Raw genomic sequence first — 18,921 nt, forward strand, 5'->3', positions numbered from 1 at the left:
GGAGCTATTTCAGAGTCATAAGTCTCCTCCTTATGTAAATAATCATGACATATGCCTCTGCTTACTGCTGAGCCTGAGGGGGGTCGGAAAGTGGGTGGAGGCTGATTGCTGGCTTCTGTCGTATGTTCATGAGTATGTATTTATGGAGAGTCGTTCAATCCTCTCTCCTGTTGGAGGATCCATGGCTCTCGGCTGCTGACAATGCCTGCCTGCTTAGAGTTCTGCACCTCCGTCCTGTGAAAGAGAAAGCTGCAAGGTAGCCAAACCACCTTGCGCAGTACGATGGGGGGACAGCTAACGAGAAGCACAATATACGGTAAGGAGCTGGCCAGCAGCACTGATGGTTAGGCAGCAAATTCTTAATGTTGGTAGATTGCTTGCCTTTTGCCTGAGCCTTCTGCAGCAAGGGACAATATGGCCCAGAAAGGTAAGTGAGTTATAGCAAGGAGCTGCAGTCTCCCCTGTCTCCTTCGTACTCTGTGCCTTTTCTTTTAGAGACAATCTTCCTAACAAGAGACTTTATTTAATTCAGAATCCACAAGGGCGGGAGGGGGGAAAGAGAGAGAGAGAGAGAGAGAGAGAGAGAGGGAGGGAGGGAGGGAGAGAGAGAGAGAGAGAGAGAGAGAGAGAGAGAGAGAGAGAGAGAGAGAGAGAGAGAATACCCATGTGCCTCTTTTATCTGATTGTATGCAATATGCTGCTTTTGTTTTATAAGACAAATGTTTGTCTAAAGAATATTGCTTCCTGTGGGTTGACAGATATCCTGCATGGGAAAAGGAAAAGAAAAGAGCACTGGGAGTGTTTGACAAGACGGTCTGAAGGCACAGAAGATGCATCCACTTAAGAAATGGATCAGAGTTTTATCTTAAAGATTTCCTGGATAGTGGGAGATGGTTCTCTCTGGCTGTAATGGCATTTGCTTTACAGTACAGCTTGTTAAGAGCTGATCCATTGTCAAGCCTTTTAGCACAGAATGCTGCTTGCCTTGACAGGATCATGGAGAAGAGTACATAAGAGAAGAAGGAGGGGCATTGCAGGGACAAAAGTTTCAAGATGATGAGCAAGATGGAATATTCTCTGCATGCTTGTAGTCTGTGATTTTGGCACATATTAAGGCATAATAGCCTGAGTAATTTCAATGGAAAAGTTAAGCATTGCTTCACACTGATATCAGTAACGCTGAACAGTGGATAGAACAGAATATACTTAACATAGAAATTATTTATTCTTCACAGCTGTTCTCTGTTACTTTTTTTATATTACATAGTAAACTGTTTTATTTTAAAGTATTAATACAAATGTCCTTATTTCAGCTTTACAATAGAATGAGAGTAGATTCCATGGGTGTATTTTTGTTTATAAATATGGTATTAATGTGGAAGGTATCATTTGTTTTCCACAACATTATATGTGGTAGCGGTATCTAAAATGCTTGCCTTGATTTTTTTTAATCTTGACAGTTTGCTAATTAAAGCTCAAATCAATTATTTGTCAAATCCATATTTTATTCTCAACATGCAATCATAATATTTTAGAATACAGGTGGTACCCATTTTTATAAGCATATCACATGTCACGTACTGTTTGCAAAATAACTTTCATGTATTTTCACAACAAAACTGAGGAACTCAATAAAAAGTGCTGGGTTTTCTTCAGCTTTTAAAGGCTATGTGGAGCTGTTAATCTAGGTGAATAATTACTATCATGAATCTCTTTTGAATCTTTGCCCTAATAATGAATTATTTCTGGGAAATATTATTTAGTAGAAGTTACTAGTTATTCCTGCCTTATGGTGACCATACTGTACTGGCTTAATTTATTTGGAGACTGATTAAACAAGGAGGATAATGCAGAAAAAAGGATGCATATGGCTAGCATAGTATGGGAGAAAAATATTTCAGTTAATGAAAACTGCAGGCACAAGATTCTAGTTGCTGCAAAAGTCCTATTAAAACTATAAAAAAGAAAATGGGAATGGGAAAAATCCCTGCAGAGTTTAAGTCACAGATACATTTTTGCATGCTATGTTATTTATTGTGGAGCACCAAATTATGATCAGCATGCAAACGCAAGTAGATTAATAGGTACCACTTTGGTGGGAAGGTAACCGCATTTCGTGCATCTTTGGCGCTGGCCATATGACTACGGAAATTGTCTTCAGACAATGCTGGCTCCTTCGGCCAAGAAACAGAGATGAGCACTGTGCCTTAGAGTTGGACATGGCTGATAGGGAAACCTTTACCTTTTAATGAATTACTGCCACAAAATACCAACTTTCTACTTTGTTTTTCATTGCCATGAAAAAAACCTAGTTTTGCTTGGAATAAACAATTTTATAGCATAGAGTCTTCATGCATATTCCCCATGGCAGACTTGACACATATTTTTTATGTATACAGCTAGCCTAGCTGGTCATTATATCCCTTGTGAGGAAAAAATTACCGCATGTTCTGGATTTGGTAACTTCATAACTTTCATTTGGGATATCCTGTTTTCTTTCCCTTGATGCATGATTTGAATCTCTAGAGAATCATTGATTCATTTCTCTGCCAAATGCATCTTTTAATGGAAGTTTGTCTGGGATTATGCAAATTGTGCTGGAAGTTTGCCGGTTTGGTCTTCAACGTCTTCCAAGTTTCTTAAAACAAGATTGAGAGATTGAATGGGCTTTAATATACTGCAGTTATAAAAGTTCTTAAAGCAATATTTTAAAATGAGAAATTATGATAGGTTGATAGTAGTTGATTCTTCCTTCCTTCCTTCCTCCCTCTCAGTGTTGACTCCTGATCACTGCAGGGACTAGTCCCAGCAGTATTCTTGGTAATATTTTCAGAAGTGTTTTGCTATTGTCTTGCCATTGCTTGTCAGTGAGAGTGACTAGCCAAAGTCTCCTAGTTGGCTTTGTGCCTATGGTAGGGCTAGAATTTAATATCTCTCAGTTTCTAGTCAGATGTCTTAACCACTACACCAAACTGCCTTGATAGATCTCATAATCAGGACTAGAAAATAATATTATTGTTTTGAAATAAGTTACTGAATCACATAAGAAAGGAATACAAAATAACAAAAAGTATTGGAATCTTATACTCCTGAAGAAGATAATTTGCATCCATTCTTGGAAGTTATATCCATGCTATTGACTGGAGATTAAGTCTTGAATCTTCTCATTCTGCACAGAGCAGATGAACAATGGGCAGACTGTTCAGAGTAATAATACACTAATTTAATTTTGTGCAAACAGAAATTGTTCTTTTCATATGCAATCTGAATAAAAAGTATTTTCTAAAAAAACCTCAACAGAAGTGGTTATTTTCTTAAAATTAGGCAGTCAGTTGGGTCCTTTCTTCCCCTTTCTATTAGATTATCCTGAATTTGTTGACTAAATCTACATAACATACATGTGGTATTGATTTGAAGCATAGTTGCATATATAAGTATACATTTAGATTGTATTTCAGAGTAATAAAAATGGGCACTGTTTCTATCATAGCTGATGTTTTGTCATTCTATTATTTAGAGATAAAGCCGCTAATTTACAAGAAGTTTGATTTCTGTCAACTTTTCTTATTTGTTTTAAGAAGATGTGTATAACAAGTCATGGACAACTCTTGCTTTTCAAAAAGGGTTGAGACCCATGACACCTCTTTTTAGAGGAAGATTTCAATTAAATACAAAATTTAAAACTTCTGTTTTATCTGCCTTCCAAACTCCAAAAGGGCAACAAAACAAAACCCATTCTGTAATGTTTCACCCAACCATTTAAAGAAGATCTGGCAGAACTCATAAAATGCATGATTAGGGGTTATGTATAGTTTTCCGGAGCGAGGGATAGGAGGCTCCAGTGGATGGTATTAACACGGCCAATTGGCCATGAGACTGGGATGAAGCTGAAGCCATGCCTCTGTGCTCTACCTTTTCCTTCCAGTTTCATCTTAGTCCGGCCAAAAAATGAGACCTATTTAATTTTTCTCCTACAAATTTTATCTCTACTGGACCCTCCTTGTCTCTGCAGCCTCTGGAAAACATCTCCCTGCTAGGGCCAGTAAGTACCTCTGTGTGGTTTCCTTCCTAGCCACCAGGGAGGTTGATTTGAATTGCTGGAGGCTGGGAAGGCTTGAGCGGCATTGCGATGGCCATTTTGGACTCCACTGAGAACATGGCGTCTGGGCAATCGGGAGGCTTGCGGGTTCAGGATTTCCAGCCCAACAGCTTCCTGTCGCTCAGTTACGCTGGCTAAAGTCTTCGGCAGTTGGATTCAAGCCGTGGCGGCTCCGGAGCACTGGAAATGGCATGAAGAGTTTTTGGGAGGTTTTTGGAGCTGTGGAGCTGTGGGAAGCCGCGTGGGCATCCGGAGACGAGGCAAGCCTTGGCGGCAGCCCCTGATACACACCATACTCGGTGTTGACATAGGGGCTGCCTGGATGGGGAGGAAGCAGCCTTCTCTTTGCCCTGGCTTGTTCTCTTCATTTCCTGTGCAGCTGAAGAGGGAGATTTGGAGGCTTCGCAAGAAGGGTGAGTACTATCCCATGTAGCTAAGATGGTGGAGGAGGCAGGAAGGTCCCCTTCACCCCCCCCCCCATGTTCCCCTAGGGAGGGCCCATCTTCCAGGCAGCAGCCTACTGCCTCTGCCAAGGCTCAAAAGGTGGCTGCTGCTTCTCGTACCTCACGTGCCACTCAGAGGGATGAATTCAGGAGGCATAAATCCATTTCCAAAACCTTCTCTAGAGCAGAGAAGTTGAAGGCTCAACAGGGTAGGCTCAGTACTTCTCCCCCTTGCTCTAGATCCCCCTTGGGGGGTGAGTCTCATCCTGCCCGCCCAGGCTCTCCAGATTCCCCAGGAAGGTTCTTTGGGGAGGTTTCCCCATCACCACCCCTTTCCCTGGAGAAGCAGGAAATGGATCTGGAGGATTCCTGTATTCATGAGGATCCCATAGGGGATCAGGCCTTACCTAGTCCTATTCTGGCTCCCCAGGCTGAGGCATCTCAGGATCCTGGGAATTCCTGCTGGGATTCCTTGGATGTGGATGATCTTCCCAGGGGTTGCAGAGTCTTAATGAAAGGGCTATCTCCTCTGGCATTGCGGCAGGCATCCAGCAGCAGGCAGCTAAGGCCCAGTTAGCAGATCAAAGCAAGGCCCCTAGGACTAGCTTCTCTCAGGCACACCCTCTCTCTGCTCCAATGAGCCGCCCCGTCTCCTCTTCCCTGGTTAGTGAAGGTTCAGTATCAGGGGAGAAGGCCCAGAGGGATCCTGACCTGTCTGAGGATGATGATGATGATGATAAACCAGAACCTCCAGCCTTTACTGGCCTCCCCCCCAAATGTATTCCGATCTCTTCTGTGCAAGGTGCGTGCCACTGCACAGGTAGACGAGGGGGAGGGGAGTAAGGAAGCAGCCAAGGATGGGGCTAAGGAAGGAGCTACAGTGGGGTCGGCAGCAAAGAAGCCTCGAGAGCCGGTTTTCTCTGAGCCCAAGGCTGCTAAAGAGGAGATTCCTGCTCCTCGCCTCTTCCTGGAAATGGTGAAGAAACAATGGGAGAAGCCTTTCCCTAACCCTGGCAGTAATGATAGGTGGTTTTATAACATTGAGCCAGATTTTTCCCAAGCCTTGCTGTGGACCTACCTGTGATCGCGTTGGCGTCTCCTGCTTCTCTGGTGGTAAAGGATGTGGCTGGCAACCTGAAGACGGATGACAGAAAGGCGGAGATGATGCTCAAGAAGACATTCCAATCTGCGGCCTGGGCCATCAAGGCTGCAGCATCAGCTTCGTTCTTCAATCGCACAGCGATCTTGTGGATGGAGAAGATCCAGGAGCGCATTCCCCGGAAGATGTGCGGCTGCACCAGGACCTGAACAAGTCAGTGGCAGTGGCTCAGTTTTTGGCGGATGCCATATTGAATGCCATGAAGTTCGCTTCCAGGGCTATGGCGCCCTCCGTCACCTCTCGGCGCCTTCTTTGGCTCCAGAGTTGGCAAGTGGACAACAAGTCAAAGTGGCAGCTGGTGGCAGCTGACTACACAGGGGACTCCCTGTTCGGAGCTGCTCTTGACCTGCTCCTCATGGAAGACAAGAACAAGAAAAAAGTCCTACCCACCTCGGCAAAGAAGGCAGAGCAAAAGTCTACTCTGTTCTACTGCAAGCCCTCATACCGGCCTCAGGAACAGGAAGCTCAGCAGAGTAGGTACTCTTCCCCCAGGTCAGAGAGGCAGCCCGAGTGCTGTTACAATAAGGACAAGCCTCGGTTTCAACAACAGAGTAAGCATCCCTTTCGAGGGGGAGGTGGTCGCCCTTACCACCAGGGCAAATAGGTTGGTCCTGACCCCACCCATTGGTGGTTGCTTGGCTCTCTTCTCTGAGGCCTAGGTGGAAACTTCAACAGATGCCTGGGTACTCAGTACGGTCATCCATGGCCTTCGTTTAGAGTTCCTTTCCATTCCTCTTAATTTCTTCCGTTCGTTTCCCCTGGCCCAACGCATAGAAAAACGCAGGTTGATGCATCAGGCTATTAAACATCTGCTTGACATCGCTGCAGTGGACCTGGTCCCGATGGACCAGGTGGGTCTGTAGTTCTATTCAAATCTGTTTCTTGTACCCAAGTCTTTGGGGGGTTGGAGAGCTATCCTTGACTTGAAGCTGCTGAACCAGTATTTGGTTTACTGCAAATTCAAGATAGCCTCCCTTAAGTCCATTCTGGCAGATATTCGGGAAGGGAATTACATGACTTCTATAGATCTTATGGAGGCTTATCTCCATATCCCCATTCTCACGGATCACAGGCATTTCCTCCAGTTCTCCGTCCTAGGGTGCCATTACCAACATAGGGCCCTGCCAGTTGCGTTGTCTTCTGCACCCAGGTCTTTCACCAAGGTGCTGGCGGTAGTGGCGGCATACTTGAGGGGGTTTCCCATTAGGTTACACTGCTACCTGGATGACGTCCTCATCCTGGGGGCATCCCCAGACCAGGTGAGGGCGGCCCTTTCACAAGTTATAGACACTTTCTGTTAACTTTGAAAAGAGTTCTCTTTCCCTGTCCACTAGAATCCTCCACTTGGGGGTGGTTATAGATTCCCATTCAGGAAAGGTTTTTCTCTCCCCGGATCGTAGGTCCAGTTTGGCAGGTCCGCAGGGACAGTTATGTTCCCATAGCCCTTCTCTCCAGCTTGTTGGGGAAACTCATATCCTGTATCGAGGTAGTGCCATGGCAAGACTGCATGCCAGGACTTTGCAGTGGTGACTCCTACTGTTCCAGAGAGCCAACACCAGCAGCTCACTGGCCAGGGTCGAGGCCACCCCCCCAGGTACTGATCTCTCTCAAGTGGTGGCTGTCCCCAGCATTGCTCCAGGGGTGCGACTTCAGGGACCAGGAGCACCTCGTCCTCGCCACAGACACCAGTCTGTTTGGCTGGGGGGCAACCCTGGAGTTTCAGTTGGCACAGGGTCAGTGGTCTTGGCAGGAGCTCCGACACAACATCAACTGGTTGGAGCTCAGGATGATCCATCTGGCTTTTCGACACTTTCGAGCCTCCGTCAAGGGTTGTCACATCCTGGTTCTCACTGACAATGTGGCAGCCAAGGCACACATCAATCGGCAGGGTGGCACACGTTCCAAGGCACTACATGCTGATACGATGGCACTGGGCACCTGGGCAGAGAGGCACCTGCGGTCAATCTGGGCGGAGCACATCACTGGGGTCGACAACCATCAGGCCGACTGGTTGAGTCAAGAGACGGTGGACAACAGAGAATGGAACCTCTCCCAGGAGCTGTTTCAGAGCGTCTGTCAGAGGTTTGGACGACCGGTGGTGGACCTCTTCGCTATTCTGGCCAATGAATAGCATAGCATAGCATTTAAAAAGCAAGATAACCCACTGTCCAAAACCATTCAAAGCTTAATTCCACTGCTTATTTCTTCTGTTCTCAAATTTAAATTAACTTTAATTTTTTTATAGACAGTCTCTTTTAAAACGGCAAAAATTCCTCATCAGCTGGAAACACTTTCTCTTTCCGTATCCTTCCATTTTGGAGCCACCCCAACTTCATCAGTCTAATGGCTGGATTTTTTTGTCACCAGCTTGAAGAACCTCTCTTGGATCCATCAAGGACTTTGCAATGTCCCTGAGATCAGCAAGACATAGTCTTCCTGTTCACCGTCTCTGCGGGATGGTTTAGGTCCGATTGGACCACCCAGCAGCAAAAGTATCAGCTGCGGTCTCGGAGCATCGAGACCGCACATCCATATTGTTGTGACGTTGGCTCCTCCCCTAAGACAGGACTTCTTAAACCATTTCCAAATTCGATTAAAATCTGTTTCTGGAAGATACAGCAAAGAAACCAACCTGAGCAGTTTTAAAGAGGATTAGGAAAAACAAAAAGGAAATTAATTGTTCAATATTATTTCAGTGGTGGCTCCAGATCACGATTAGTTACCTTGAGATCAAGAATATTGAAGTACCTATATCTTTGGTCTGATATAGCACAGCAATTATATACTCTTCTAAAATGAACATAGCCAGGTGATTTCAGCCTTTACAAAGGCTGCCTAAAGATGCCAGCTCCTTTATAAGTATCTCTCATACTAATAAAAGCAAAACTATACATAAAACCTAACCAGCTGGAGGAAGAAGTAAAAATGACCTCAAATGTTTTTAAGAAGAATGACTTTTTTGTCAGATGTAAAAGGGGATTATTATTTTTATTATGATATCAGATATAATAGCAAGTGCAGATAATAAGAATAACATAGACTGACTACCCTAAAAACTAGCATTCATTCTTGGAGCAAAGCATGCTGAAATTCTATTATACCGTTTATAGTAATTGGCAACCAGTTATTGTGCAAGACAGCAGATGTCCATAATAAAATACTGTATGCAAGGAGTTCAATATAATGATAGTGAAAACAGCATAAATAGAAGGGCACAAAAGTTTCAATAGTATCAGTTCTGTATTCTACCCACAAGAAAAACATCATTTCTTCTTGAACATTAGAAAAAAAAAGGCTGTCTTTCAGTTATGTGATACACTTCCTTTAAGACTATTTTTGTGTGGATAGCTTTTTAGAGAATAAATTTTTGTAACACAGATTTCTCAGAACAAGTTAGTATAAAAAAAGCAGATTAAATAGCTGGATCTCTTTTCTAATTATATAGTTATATGACAAGAAAACCACAAAAGTCCCTTACTTTCTTCATTTGTTACATACTTATATGCTATCCTCAGATAATCCACAACCAAAAATATACATGGATATTGAATTATAAAAGATAATACTCACCATATCAGCTTCAAGTTTTTTTCCATTTTTATAATGGAGAAAGGGAATTTATAGTAGTAAATGAGTAATATTTTAATGAAAGATAAAACTGAATAATATATGAAGAGCCCTGCCTGCTCATACACCAGTTAGTCCCAAATAATGTACATAAATATGTTTGAGAAGCTCACTGACTTTTATATGGGTATTGCACATTTTTTAAAATGGAATTTTAAATAGCGTGGGAGTGATAAGAAAAAAGGTGCAAAAGATAAGTGAAAAAATATTGAAGCGTTACTAAAGGGAGACAATGTTATTTCAGCACCTATTATATTGGATGATCCAAAACTGATTTGAAGCATATGTATTTTATTATATTTTCATTTTGTACACTAACTGTATCAAAGCATATTCACATTTCTCAATTTAAATGGGAAATGTCCTATTTAATTCTATTAGTCTCAGATGTATAACTAGTTGTTTATATTCATATTCAGCAATACTATTTCCATAATAATTTGGCTTTCAAACACCCAAAATAGGAACAAGGATAGGCTAAGACAACACTTTATTGAAATTAACAGTGAAAACTTGAAATGCATATGTGAAAACACAATCTTAGGGTTACACTTTCCATAAAGTTGAGGGGAAAAGCTAGTGCAATAGGTTATAATTCTAGGTAAATAACCAATACAAGAATTGATGCTCAGGCGTTACAGTCTCTAAAGGAGTGCTGTTTGTTTACTTTTATAAAAACTAATTCATGCCTCAACTGGATTAATCCATTGTCTGTCTGTCTGTCTGTCTGTCTGTCTGTCTGTCTGTCTCTCTCTCTCTCTCTCTCTCTCTCACACACACACACACACACTAATATAGAAGTAGCATTTAGGCTTATATACTGTCCCATTGTGCTTTCCAGCACTGTCTGGGCAGCTTACAACGTAAGCATTATTTTTATATTGCCCTCAACAATCTGGATCCTCCTTTTACCAACCTTGGAAGGTTAAGTCCCACCAGAATCAAACTCCAGGTTGTGGGTAGAGTTTGCCTACAATACTGCACTTTAACCACTATGCTACTAGGGTCCATCTATAATCTATCATGATATAATGATATAATGAACTTGCCTAATTAAAAAATTCTGATGTTCCCTTGAGTTGAACAGCATTATGTTTTCAAGTAAGATTAATCAATATTACATCCGTACTTTGGAGCTTATCTGACAGATGTGTTAAAGAATAGTCTGCTTCCAATCTAACATTTAGGGTAATTTTTAAAATTGCCATTCAACACTTCTTCCTTTTCCCCAAATACACCCATAGAAACTGAAAAAAAAGGCACAATAGCATTTTCACCAAAACTAGACAAGCTCATATGCTTTCAGTTTTCTAGCAACAGTTTCTTCCCATTTTTAAAAAGAACTGCACTTAGCCTTTTTATCAGCCCAAGAAATGATTCTTCATTTTCTCCAAACTGGTCTGATACTCCAGCATAATAATTAAACTATCCTCTCACAATCTATATATGAAAGAAAAACCTGCCACTATCCCTGAGTTTATCCTTCACTTTCTTGACAAAAGAGACGAACTGACAAACATTCATACCGGTAACATATTTTATGGGGAAAATATGTTTTGCAAGTTGTTTTCCTGTGCCTATAAATTGTGGAAATAATTGAAAAGTTGGTACTGGTTGAATTTAATTTGATTTCAACACTTCTAAAGGAATGACAGCAGGCTAGTTGGGGGCAAAAGCTGAATGGAGCATTTTCCTGCCTCTGTCTGCCATCTGAAATTGATGCTTCTAACGATATCTCTGCCCTTATAAATCTACATCAGATGAACCCAGAGAAATACACAATCTCACCACTTCTCTTCCTTTTCTACCAGATGAATTTGCTCTACTACAAATATCCCTAATGAGATTCACTACACATGTATGAATTACAGGTAGTCCTGGATTTATAACAGTTTGTTTAGTGATCAAAGTTACAATGGCACTGAAAAATGTGACTTATGACCATTTTTCATAGTTATGACCATTGCAGCACCCCAATGGTCACATGATCAAAATTCAGCAGCTGGCCAACTGACTCATTTATGACGGTTGCAGTGTCCGGGGGTCATATAACCACCTTTTGTGACCTTCTAACAGCAGTCAATGGAGAAGCCAGATTCATTTAACAACCATGTTATAAACAGAAACTGCAGTGATTTCCTTAACAACTATGGTGAGAAATGGGGCAAAACTCACTTAACAACTGTCTCACCTAGCAACCAAAATGTTGGGCTCAGTTGTGGTCATAAGTCAAAGATTACCTGTATAACTTCAACAATTTGCAGACAGTGGGAGTGGTAGTCCAAAATCTTGAAAACATCAGGATTGGAAAGGCTGAATGCTATCTATAAGCTGAAGAAAGAGACAAAACCCAGTCAGATTGTCTGTTTTGTAAAATTTAGATTCAACAGTTTGTGACACTAAGTATGCCATATTGAAAAGAAGTAAAGGCATGTTAGTCAAAATGTTCTCCACATATACTATAATACACACACAGACACACACACACACACACACACAGAGCTTCCCTTCCCTGTTGCAAGTCCATATGATATTTGTTGTGAAAACTGTCATATGAATTATTTCAGTGTTTGTTGTGGTTGGGTTTTGTTTTCAGGAAACAAACCATGCTGTTGGGCGTGCCCCTTTTGCAAATTCAAATAAAGGCTTATACAGCAATTCCAGAGAAACCAAACCTGTACGTTGTTTGAAAAGTTGTGTATCTTACACTATCTACCCTAGTTAGCATTATTTTTTGGGATCTCATCTTGTGGGTTTTTTGCTTTTCTTTCAGAAATAATCAGGCAAATCCTACTCATTTGTTTTTATTCAAAATGCATACTTATTTTGGAAATGCTGCAAAAGGCTTCTATCCTGTTGATAGCTTTACTTACAAAATGCTTGATTTCTTGTGTCTTTATTTTATTTTATTTTATTTTGGTGCTTTCAAGACAGCTTATAACTCCTGGCGACTGCCTGGACAAGACTGCAGTTTTATTGACAAGATCTTTCAGAAGTGGTTTGTCATTGCTTTCTACCTAAGGCCGAGAGAAAGTAACTGGCCCAAGGTCAGCCAGCTGGCTATGTGCCTAAGGCAGAACTCAGGGTCTTCCCATTTCTAGCCTGGTGCCTTAGCCACTACATCAAAGTGCTTACTTTTAAGCTTTACTGACACATAACAGGAATTCTAATTCTTTATTCACTAATCGACCCTTTCTCAAGCAGGATAAATTTTATGCTGTGGTATTGTTTTTTTAAAAGCAGAACTTGAAGATCCATTAACCACAGTTTGGTACAAAACAGAAGACCTCAATTGTATTTGTATTTAATTTCAGAATTGAATAGAAGTTTTAGCACTTCTTAACAAAATTCCATTCCTTGTTATATCAGGCGTCATTCATTTTAACAGGATAATTTAAGGTACTGTGCATGTGATTGGGATACTCTTTTTCTGCTGATATTGGTAAATTCGAAATCATAAACTTTTGCTAATTTATTCTAATAATATTAGAAAAATTAATAAATAATAAATGTAGAAACATTCTAATTCTACAATCTACATTTATTCAAATGTATTACTGGTTCCTAACCTACTATCTGCTTTGCCAAAATCAGGAGAAATGAGTTTAAAAATGAAAGTAATGTTCTTTATCTCGCCAAGACAAGTTATGTTGGTACTCCTTTAGATTAATCTAAGAAGAGAATGGTAAAAATAACCCTGCTTCTTAATTACCTGAAGAGAATGCTAATTCATACATACATATTTCTCTTGCCATTTTCTTTGGGGGCAAGCAATATATAGAAAGCAGAGGTGGGTTGCTCCCGATTCAGCCCAGATTGGCTGAACAGGTAGTGGTGGCGGTGGGAGGCTCCACCCACCCGCCTGGACACTTCTGCGCATGCGCAGAAATGTGGCGCTTGCGCGAGGGCACAAGTAAGTACGAGCGAATCAGTAGCGCTGGGTTTAATACAAAGCATAAAAAAAGTAAGAGCAAAACCAAGAATAAACCAAAATAGGGAAAGGCATGGTTAGCTCATCTTGTATCTTGGCATATTGTTGTAAAACACTCTTGCTTTCACCATTTTTGGGCATAGGTTTGCTTGCCTTTAAATGTCATCTCTCTGTTTAGGAATTCATGAATTAAATAATTATGCTAGCTAATGGCACTATAATTATATTAATCTCTGTGTATAAACTAAATTGTTTTCAAAATGACTCCATTTTAACTTGTCAGTTTTTAAAAACTGATTTTGCAAAAAGAATATTGGAAAGGTTGGACATGTTTTCTGGATCCAAAAATCAGAACACCCACCATAAAGAGGCCCAGTTTTGTTTAGTGGTTAAGGCACCAGATGAAAAACTAGGAGACTGTGAGTTCTAGTCCCACTTTAGCTGTGAAGACCAACTGGGTAGCCTTGGGCCAGTCATTCTCCTCTTCTGTCCAAATATTGCATGAATTCTTAGTCTTCAGTTAAAAAGATCCACTTTAATAATAGATAATTTTGTTAGAGGGTCATATATAAAAATTATAAATAAATAGTTATTATAATTACCGTATTTTTGGTCTATAAGACACACTTCCCTCTCCCCAAACTGGGTGGAAATGTCTGTGCGTCTTATAGAGCGAATGTTGTGGAAGCCCTGCCCACCACCGGCTCCCACCCTTCGGCCTCTGCCTCCTAGCGATTTGCTTCCTTGCAGCAAACAGCCTGGTCAGCTTAAGCACCGGATGATTTCGCATGAGCAGCTGATTGGCGGTTGTATCGGTCTCCCGGAATACCACTGATCAGCTTTTCCAGGCTGTGGAGATTGCTGCTGCCTCCGCCGCCTCTGTGCGGAGGCCGAAAATGAGGCATTGGAGGCTGAAAATGGGTCATGTGGAGGCGGCAATAGGTAGAGGTGGTAATAGGCAGTGATGGTGGCGATGGGCGGTGGCGATCCCTGCAGCCTGCAACAGCTGATTGGTGGTATTCCAGGAGGCCGATCCAACCGCCAATCAGCTGCTCATGCTAAATCAGGCTGTGCTGAAGCTGACTAGGTTGTTTACTATTTGCTGCAAGGAGGCAAATTGCTAGGAGACGGAGGCAGATTTTTTTTTCTTGTTTTCCTCCCCAAAAGCTAGGTGCGTCTTATGGTCCGGAGCATCTTATAGTGTGAAAAATATGGTATTTTAAAATAGAGAGCTAATTTGGTATAGTGGTTATGGCACCAGGTTATAAACCAGGGGACCCTGAATTCAAGTGCTGCCTTAGCTATGGAAGTCAACTGGATGACTTTGGGCCAGTTATTCTATCTCAGCCGAATTCACCTCACCAGGATATTGTGGGGAAAATAGTAGCAGGAAGGTGCATTGGATAAGTTTGCTGCCTTGAATTAGTTCTAAAACTAATAAAGATGAAATACAAATAAATAAATAAAAATAATTTTTCATTCTGCAGTTAAACCTAGAACACACCCTATTAAGTATCTATTTTTGAGCAATCTCCTTGGACAGTGAAGAAAATCCAGAAGACTATATAATTTTTCTAATTTTTCTGTCCAAGATAAAAAAAAGGGTTGTAGCCTCAGAAGGAAAATTTGATATGGCAGGTGAAGCATTTAATCTAGGAGATGTACTTTTAGCAACACTAGTTGTTTTGAATGAAAAAAATGAAAGGGTCTGGAGAGCTCTAAACACCTTCACCCTCAGCTATGTTCTTAGCCTAGAAGAAAACATAAACCAAACATTCTCTTTCACTGTTTCTCCCTGAAACAGCATTGTAGCCACAAAATACCATTTATTCTGGCACCAGAAGCTCTGAATGAAACAAGGTCTCCTCTCAAAATGCTTCTTAGCTTATCACTGAAATTAGTCCTTCATTTTTTTTAGCAGAATGCAAATATCAGTTAAGAAAATTTTGCTCTTAGTAATCTTTCTTCATTATTATTTTAAACTACCGTAAACATAGTAAAATATATAAATATGTAGGTTCTGTACAGGTCTGTATCCCTTAACAGAGCTTTCCCTGTCGTGTTCTAATGGTCAGTTCAAAGTTTCTAGCACTCTGATGTATTATATTTATTTATTGCTTGACACAATATTTTGAGGAGTATTCCAAATATTAGTTCCCCTTCCCTTAAAATAGTTTTGCCAGAATGTGTGTTCCTTTTTGTCTCCTTGATTTGGGCGATAAAAAAAGATTTATTGAAACTTAGAACATACATTAAAATAGAAAATAAATAACCTTGCAAGAAAGTTTTCTTGCTCTTTAAAACTTTATTGGTTCTCTTCTATCATTTGGGACTTGTTTGTTACTTCTTTATCTCAAGTTAGATTATTTTACATTGAAATAATTTCTGGAAGAGTTCATTTTCTCAGAAATATAAACATTTGCCCTTTTGCTTTCCTATTCTTCTGAGAAATTCAAGATCCCAGTTTTTTTTTAACTTATCAATGTAATTCCCATTGTGGTATTTTTGTTCATGAATAGATCATTAGAACCATGCACATATTTTTCCTGGTTCAGGACTCTGCTTCATCTTTGAATAGCATGTTAAGGACCATGCTATGAACTAATGAGTGGATCAGAATAATTGAGACCAATAAATGTATTATTTATTTTTGTTCCTTAACAAATTATACAGCATTCAATGTAATTTCCGAAAGACCTCATTATTTCTTTTTTGGTATACACTGTCGCCAGTAGAATTCCTAGCTGTTCTTGAATTTAATATACTGCACCATTGCCATGTATTTCTATATGAATTCTTATTAAGGTTCTTTATCATTCCCTATCTTCCTATTGTTCCTGGCTTCCTCCATCTTTTCTATCTCTGAACCAAATTCTGATTTATAATCTTGTTGAAATTTAATAGGCTAGCTTCCAAGTTACAGCAATCTGCATAGAAAATATGCCCGAGATAAGCTTTCCATTATAATGTAATTAAACTAGAAGAGAACACTGGCACTTTAAAAAATATTCCAGAACTAGATCCCAAAATACTATGACCAGCATTTTTTCTTTCTTTCTTCCAAAAGATTAACTGTTAGTTTATATTTAGCAACAGAGTGATTTTTTAAAAAAATCTGCACTACTTGAGAGGCCTATTGAAGGAAGCAAACAACATTTACATTGATTTGTAGACCACGAAAATAAACAATGATCATTAAATATTCACAACTAGATTCTCATTTACATGGGTGGTGTTTCCAATGTCAATTTCTGTTTACACTCAGCGAGCATTCTACACTAATGAAAATTGAAGGTTTAGCGTATCTCTATTCATCTGCACAACACTACTGGACAGGAAAGGGAAACAATATTAAGTATCAGTGTTCAATACTATTTACTTTCAAATTGATTTGCCATGGTATTTCCTGTATTTAGTCCCCGACCTAAAATTTATTACTGTGTGCAGAATTCAGATCAATGTGCAATGTTTTTTTATGAACCACTGAAAACTACTGAAAATAGGCTATATATTAAAAAACACATGCATCACATCATGAAAACATTGCATAGGTTCAGCAGACGTGTTGGTTCAAGGAAAGAGAATACTGTTTACCATTTTGAGTCAGATCACACTGACATTCAACTGTCTGACATTTTAAGTAATAGGCAGCCCATTTGTAAGTATGAGTTGTCCATAAATTGAATGCTCTTAATCCAGGGACTGCCTGTATGTCATATTGTATTTGGTTATCCTAGTGTTATTTCCAGGTTTTCATGGCAAACCATAAATGCTATCCATTCATTGAACTTGGTGCTCTTTGAGCTTGGTTGTAAACCTGAAGATGTTTCACTACCCAGCTAGGTAACCTCATCAATTTACTTTGTATTTTTACTATGTACTGTTATATATTTTCTATCAATTTCTAGATTTAATTAAAATCTGAAACTAATTGCTGACAAATACAGTAAATACAGAAAATGCAGTACACTTGTTCTTTCCCTTCTATATGTAGTTTCATCTAGAATTTATTTTACAAAATTTATTCTGAATTACTGATATTAAACAATTGTCACCAAAGAACATTTTGCAATCTACAAAAAGTGTTTTGAATACCATATAGTCCCTTGGCTTAAACATGTATAGTTATATTGTGGCTATTTATGTTGTTTATATTGTACTTTATGTTATACTGCAATAAGTCTCATAGCTAAGCAATGATTTCAGTTAATGTTTTTCACCAATAGTGAAATAATAGTAATAGTAATAATAGATAATAGTATTGTGGTACCAATAGCTTGACTTTCTTCAAATAAAATCTCTATTTGCCTATTTTCTTTTGAGTGTTGGAGAGGAGGGCTAGATATGTTTTGTTTCTCCATATCTGTAAAACACTTTTTGTTTTATTTAAAGATCAGCTCTCTCTCTCTCTCCTTATTTTTGTCTCAGATTCCATTGGTGGGCCCTTTCCTGCTTCTTCACATCGATGCCACCACAAGCAAAAGCACTGTTTACCCATTTCACAGTGTGGCACTCTCTCTGTCAGCCCACTGCTTTTCCATCCTCGCACCAAGGGGTCACAGATTATCATGGATACCACTCAGAAGGTGGTCAAGCGACAGGCAAGTTTCTGCAATGCCATCACCTTCAGCAACAGGCCAATAGTCATCTATGAGCAAATTAGACTTAAGGTGAGTTGGTGCTTCTTTCCACTTTCTGTATTTGTAACACAAACATTGGCTTGATATGCCAGCCTTTGCAGTATTGTCTCATATGTTTCCATACTGAAGGAGATTCCGTATTTTGCAGAAGCAATTTGATTGGTGAAGTTGGTATATTCTGAGTTCTCTCAATTTAGCAAGAAGCTGTCCCTTCTCTGTTATGGTGCCCATCCCTCTGAAGTTGTCCATGAGACCTGGAAAAATATTTTGTTTTTCTTCTCTTTCTAAGAAAAAAGATGGAGCATTCAGAAATTCAACATTCTCTTCAGATAGCAAATGTTCCTCTAAAAATTATTATTATCTTGAGAAAATTTTCAGTTTTAGCAAATTGTACTATCAATTCTGATCCAGCATCAAGATTGTATCAAGATTTTTATTCTTTTTCTCCTCTATATTTCAATAACAAATTGAATTAGCTGGGAGTATGATTTATGTCTAGAGTTGATGATGCAGCAATAAATTATTTGCTCAGCTAAGGAACTTTACTCTGCTACAGATAATAGTATTTTGGTACCAATAGCTTGACTTTCTTCAAATAAAATCTCTATTTGCCCATTTTCTTTTGAGTGTTGGAGAGGAGGGCTAGATATGTTTTGTTTCTCCACATCTGTAAGCTTTATTTTAAAATGTCCTAGCACATGCTATCTTTTCTGTCTCTCCCTCTCTCCCATTAAATTTTTCCATTATAGGATGTGAAAAAGGATATATTATATTAAATAAACGTGGAACCACTAATCATATTTTGTTGAATGATGCTTCAATAATAGTAAAAATCCTTATTTAAACAAGTGCTCAAGCAACGAAACAATGCCATGCTACTTAAGCACCCCCCCCCCAATTACTGCATTTTCCAATTTCTGCAGCTGCAGACTTCTAAAATATTTCTTGTTTAACCTGCTCTCTAGAAAACCAAATTAAGGAATTTAATTCCTTAAATTGTTAAAAGTGCAATTAGTCTGCTT

General features: G+C 39.7%; 1 protein-coding gene across 2 annotated transcripts in view; it reads left to right on the top strand.

Moving 5' to 3' along the window:
• The window catches only part of NEURL1 (neuralized E3 ubiquitin protein ligase 1), a 139,452-nt gene that overhangs the window by 62,902 nt on the left and 57,629 nt on the right, over positions 1-18,921 (top strand). The window contains exons 1-2 of one of the 2 annotated variants that reach the window (XM_081955653.1): positions 179-316; positions 17,688-17,929. In XM_081955653.1, the coding sequence (XP_081811779.1) occupies positions 283-316; positions 17,688-17,929 (276 nt within the window). In that variant the 5' untranslated portion in view covers positions 179-282. Of the gene's footprint in view, positions 1-178; positions 317-17,687; positions 17,930-18,921 lie in introns of those variants that run through there. The other variant, XM_081955652.1, reaches the window with a different exon arrangement.

Source organism: Natrix helvetica (genome assembly GCF_964273705.1).
Source record: "Natrix helvetica genome assembly, chromosome: 5".
In the NCBI taxonomy this organism is placed as follows: Eukaryota; Metazoa; Chordata; class Lepidosauria; order Squamata; family Natricidae; genus Natrix; species Natrix helvetica.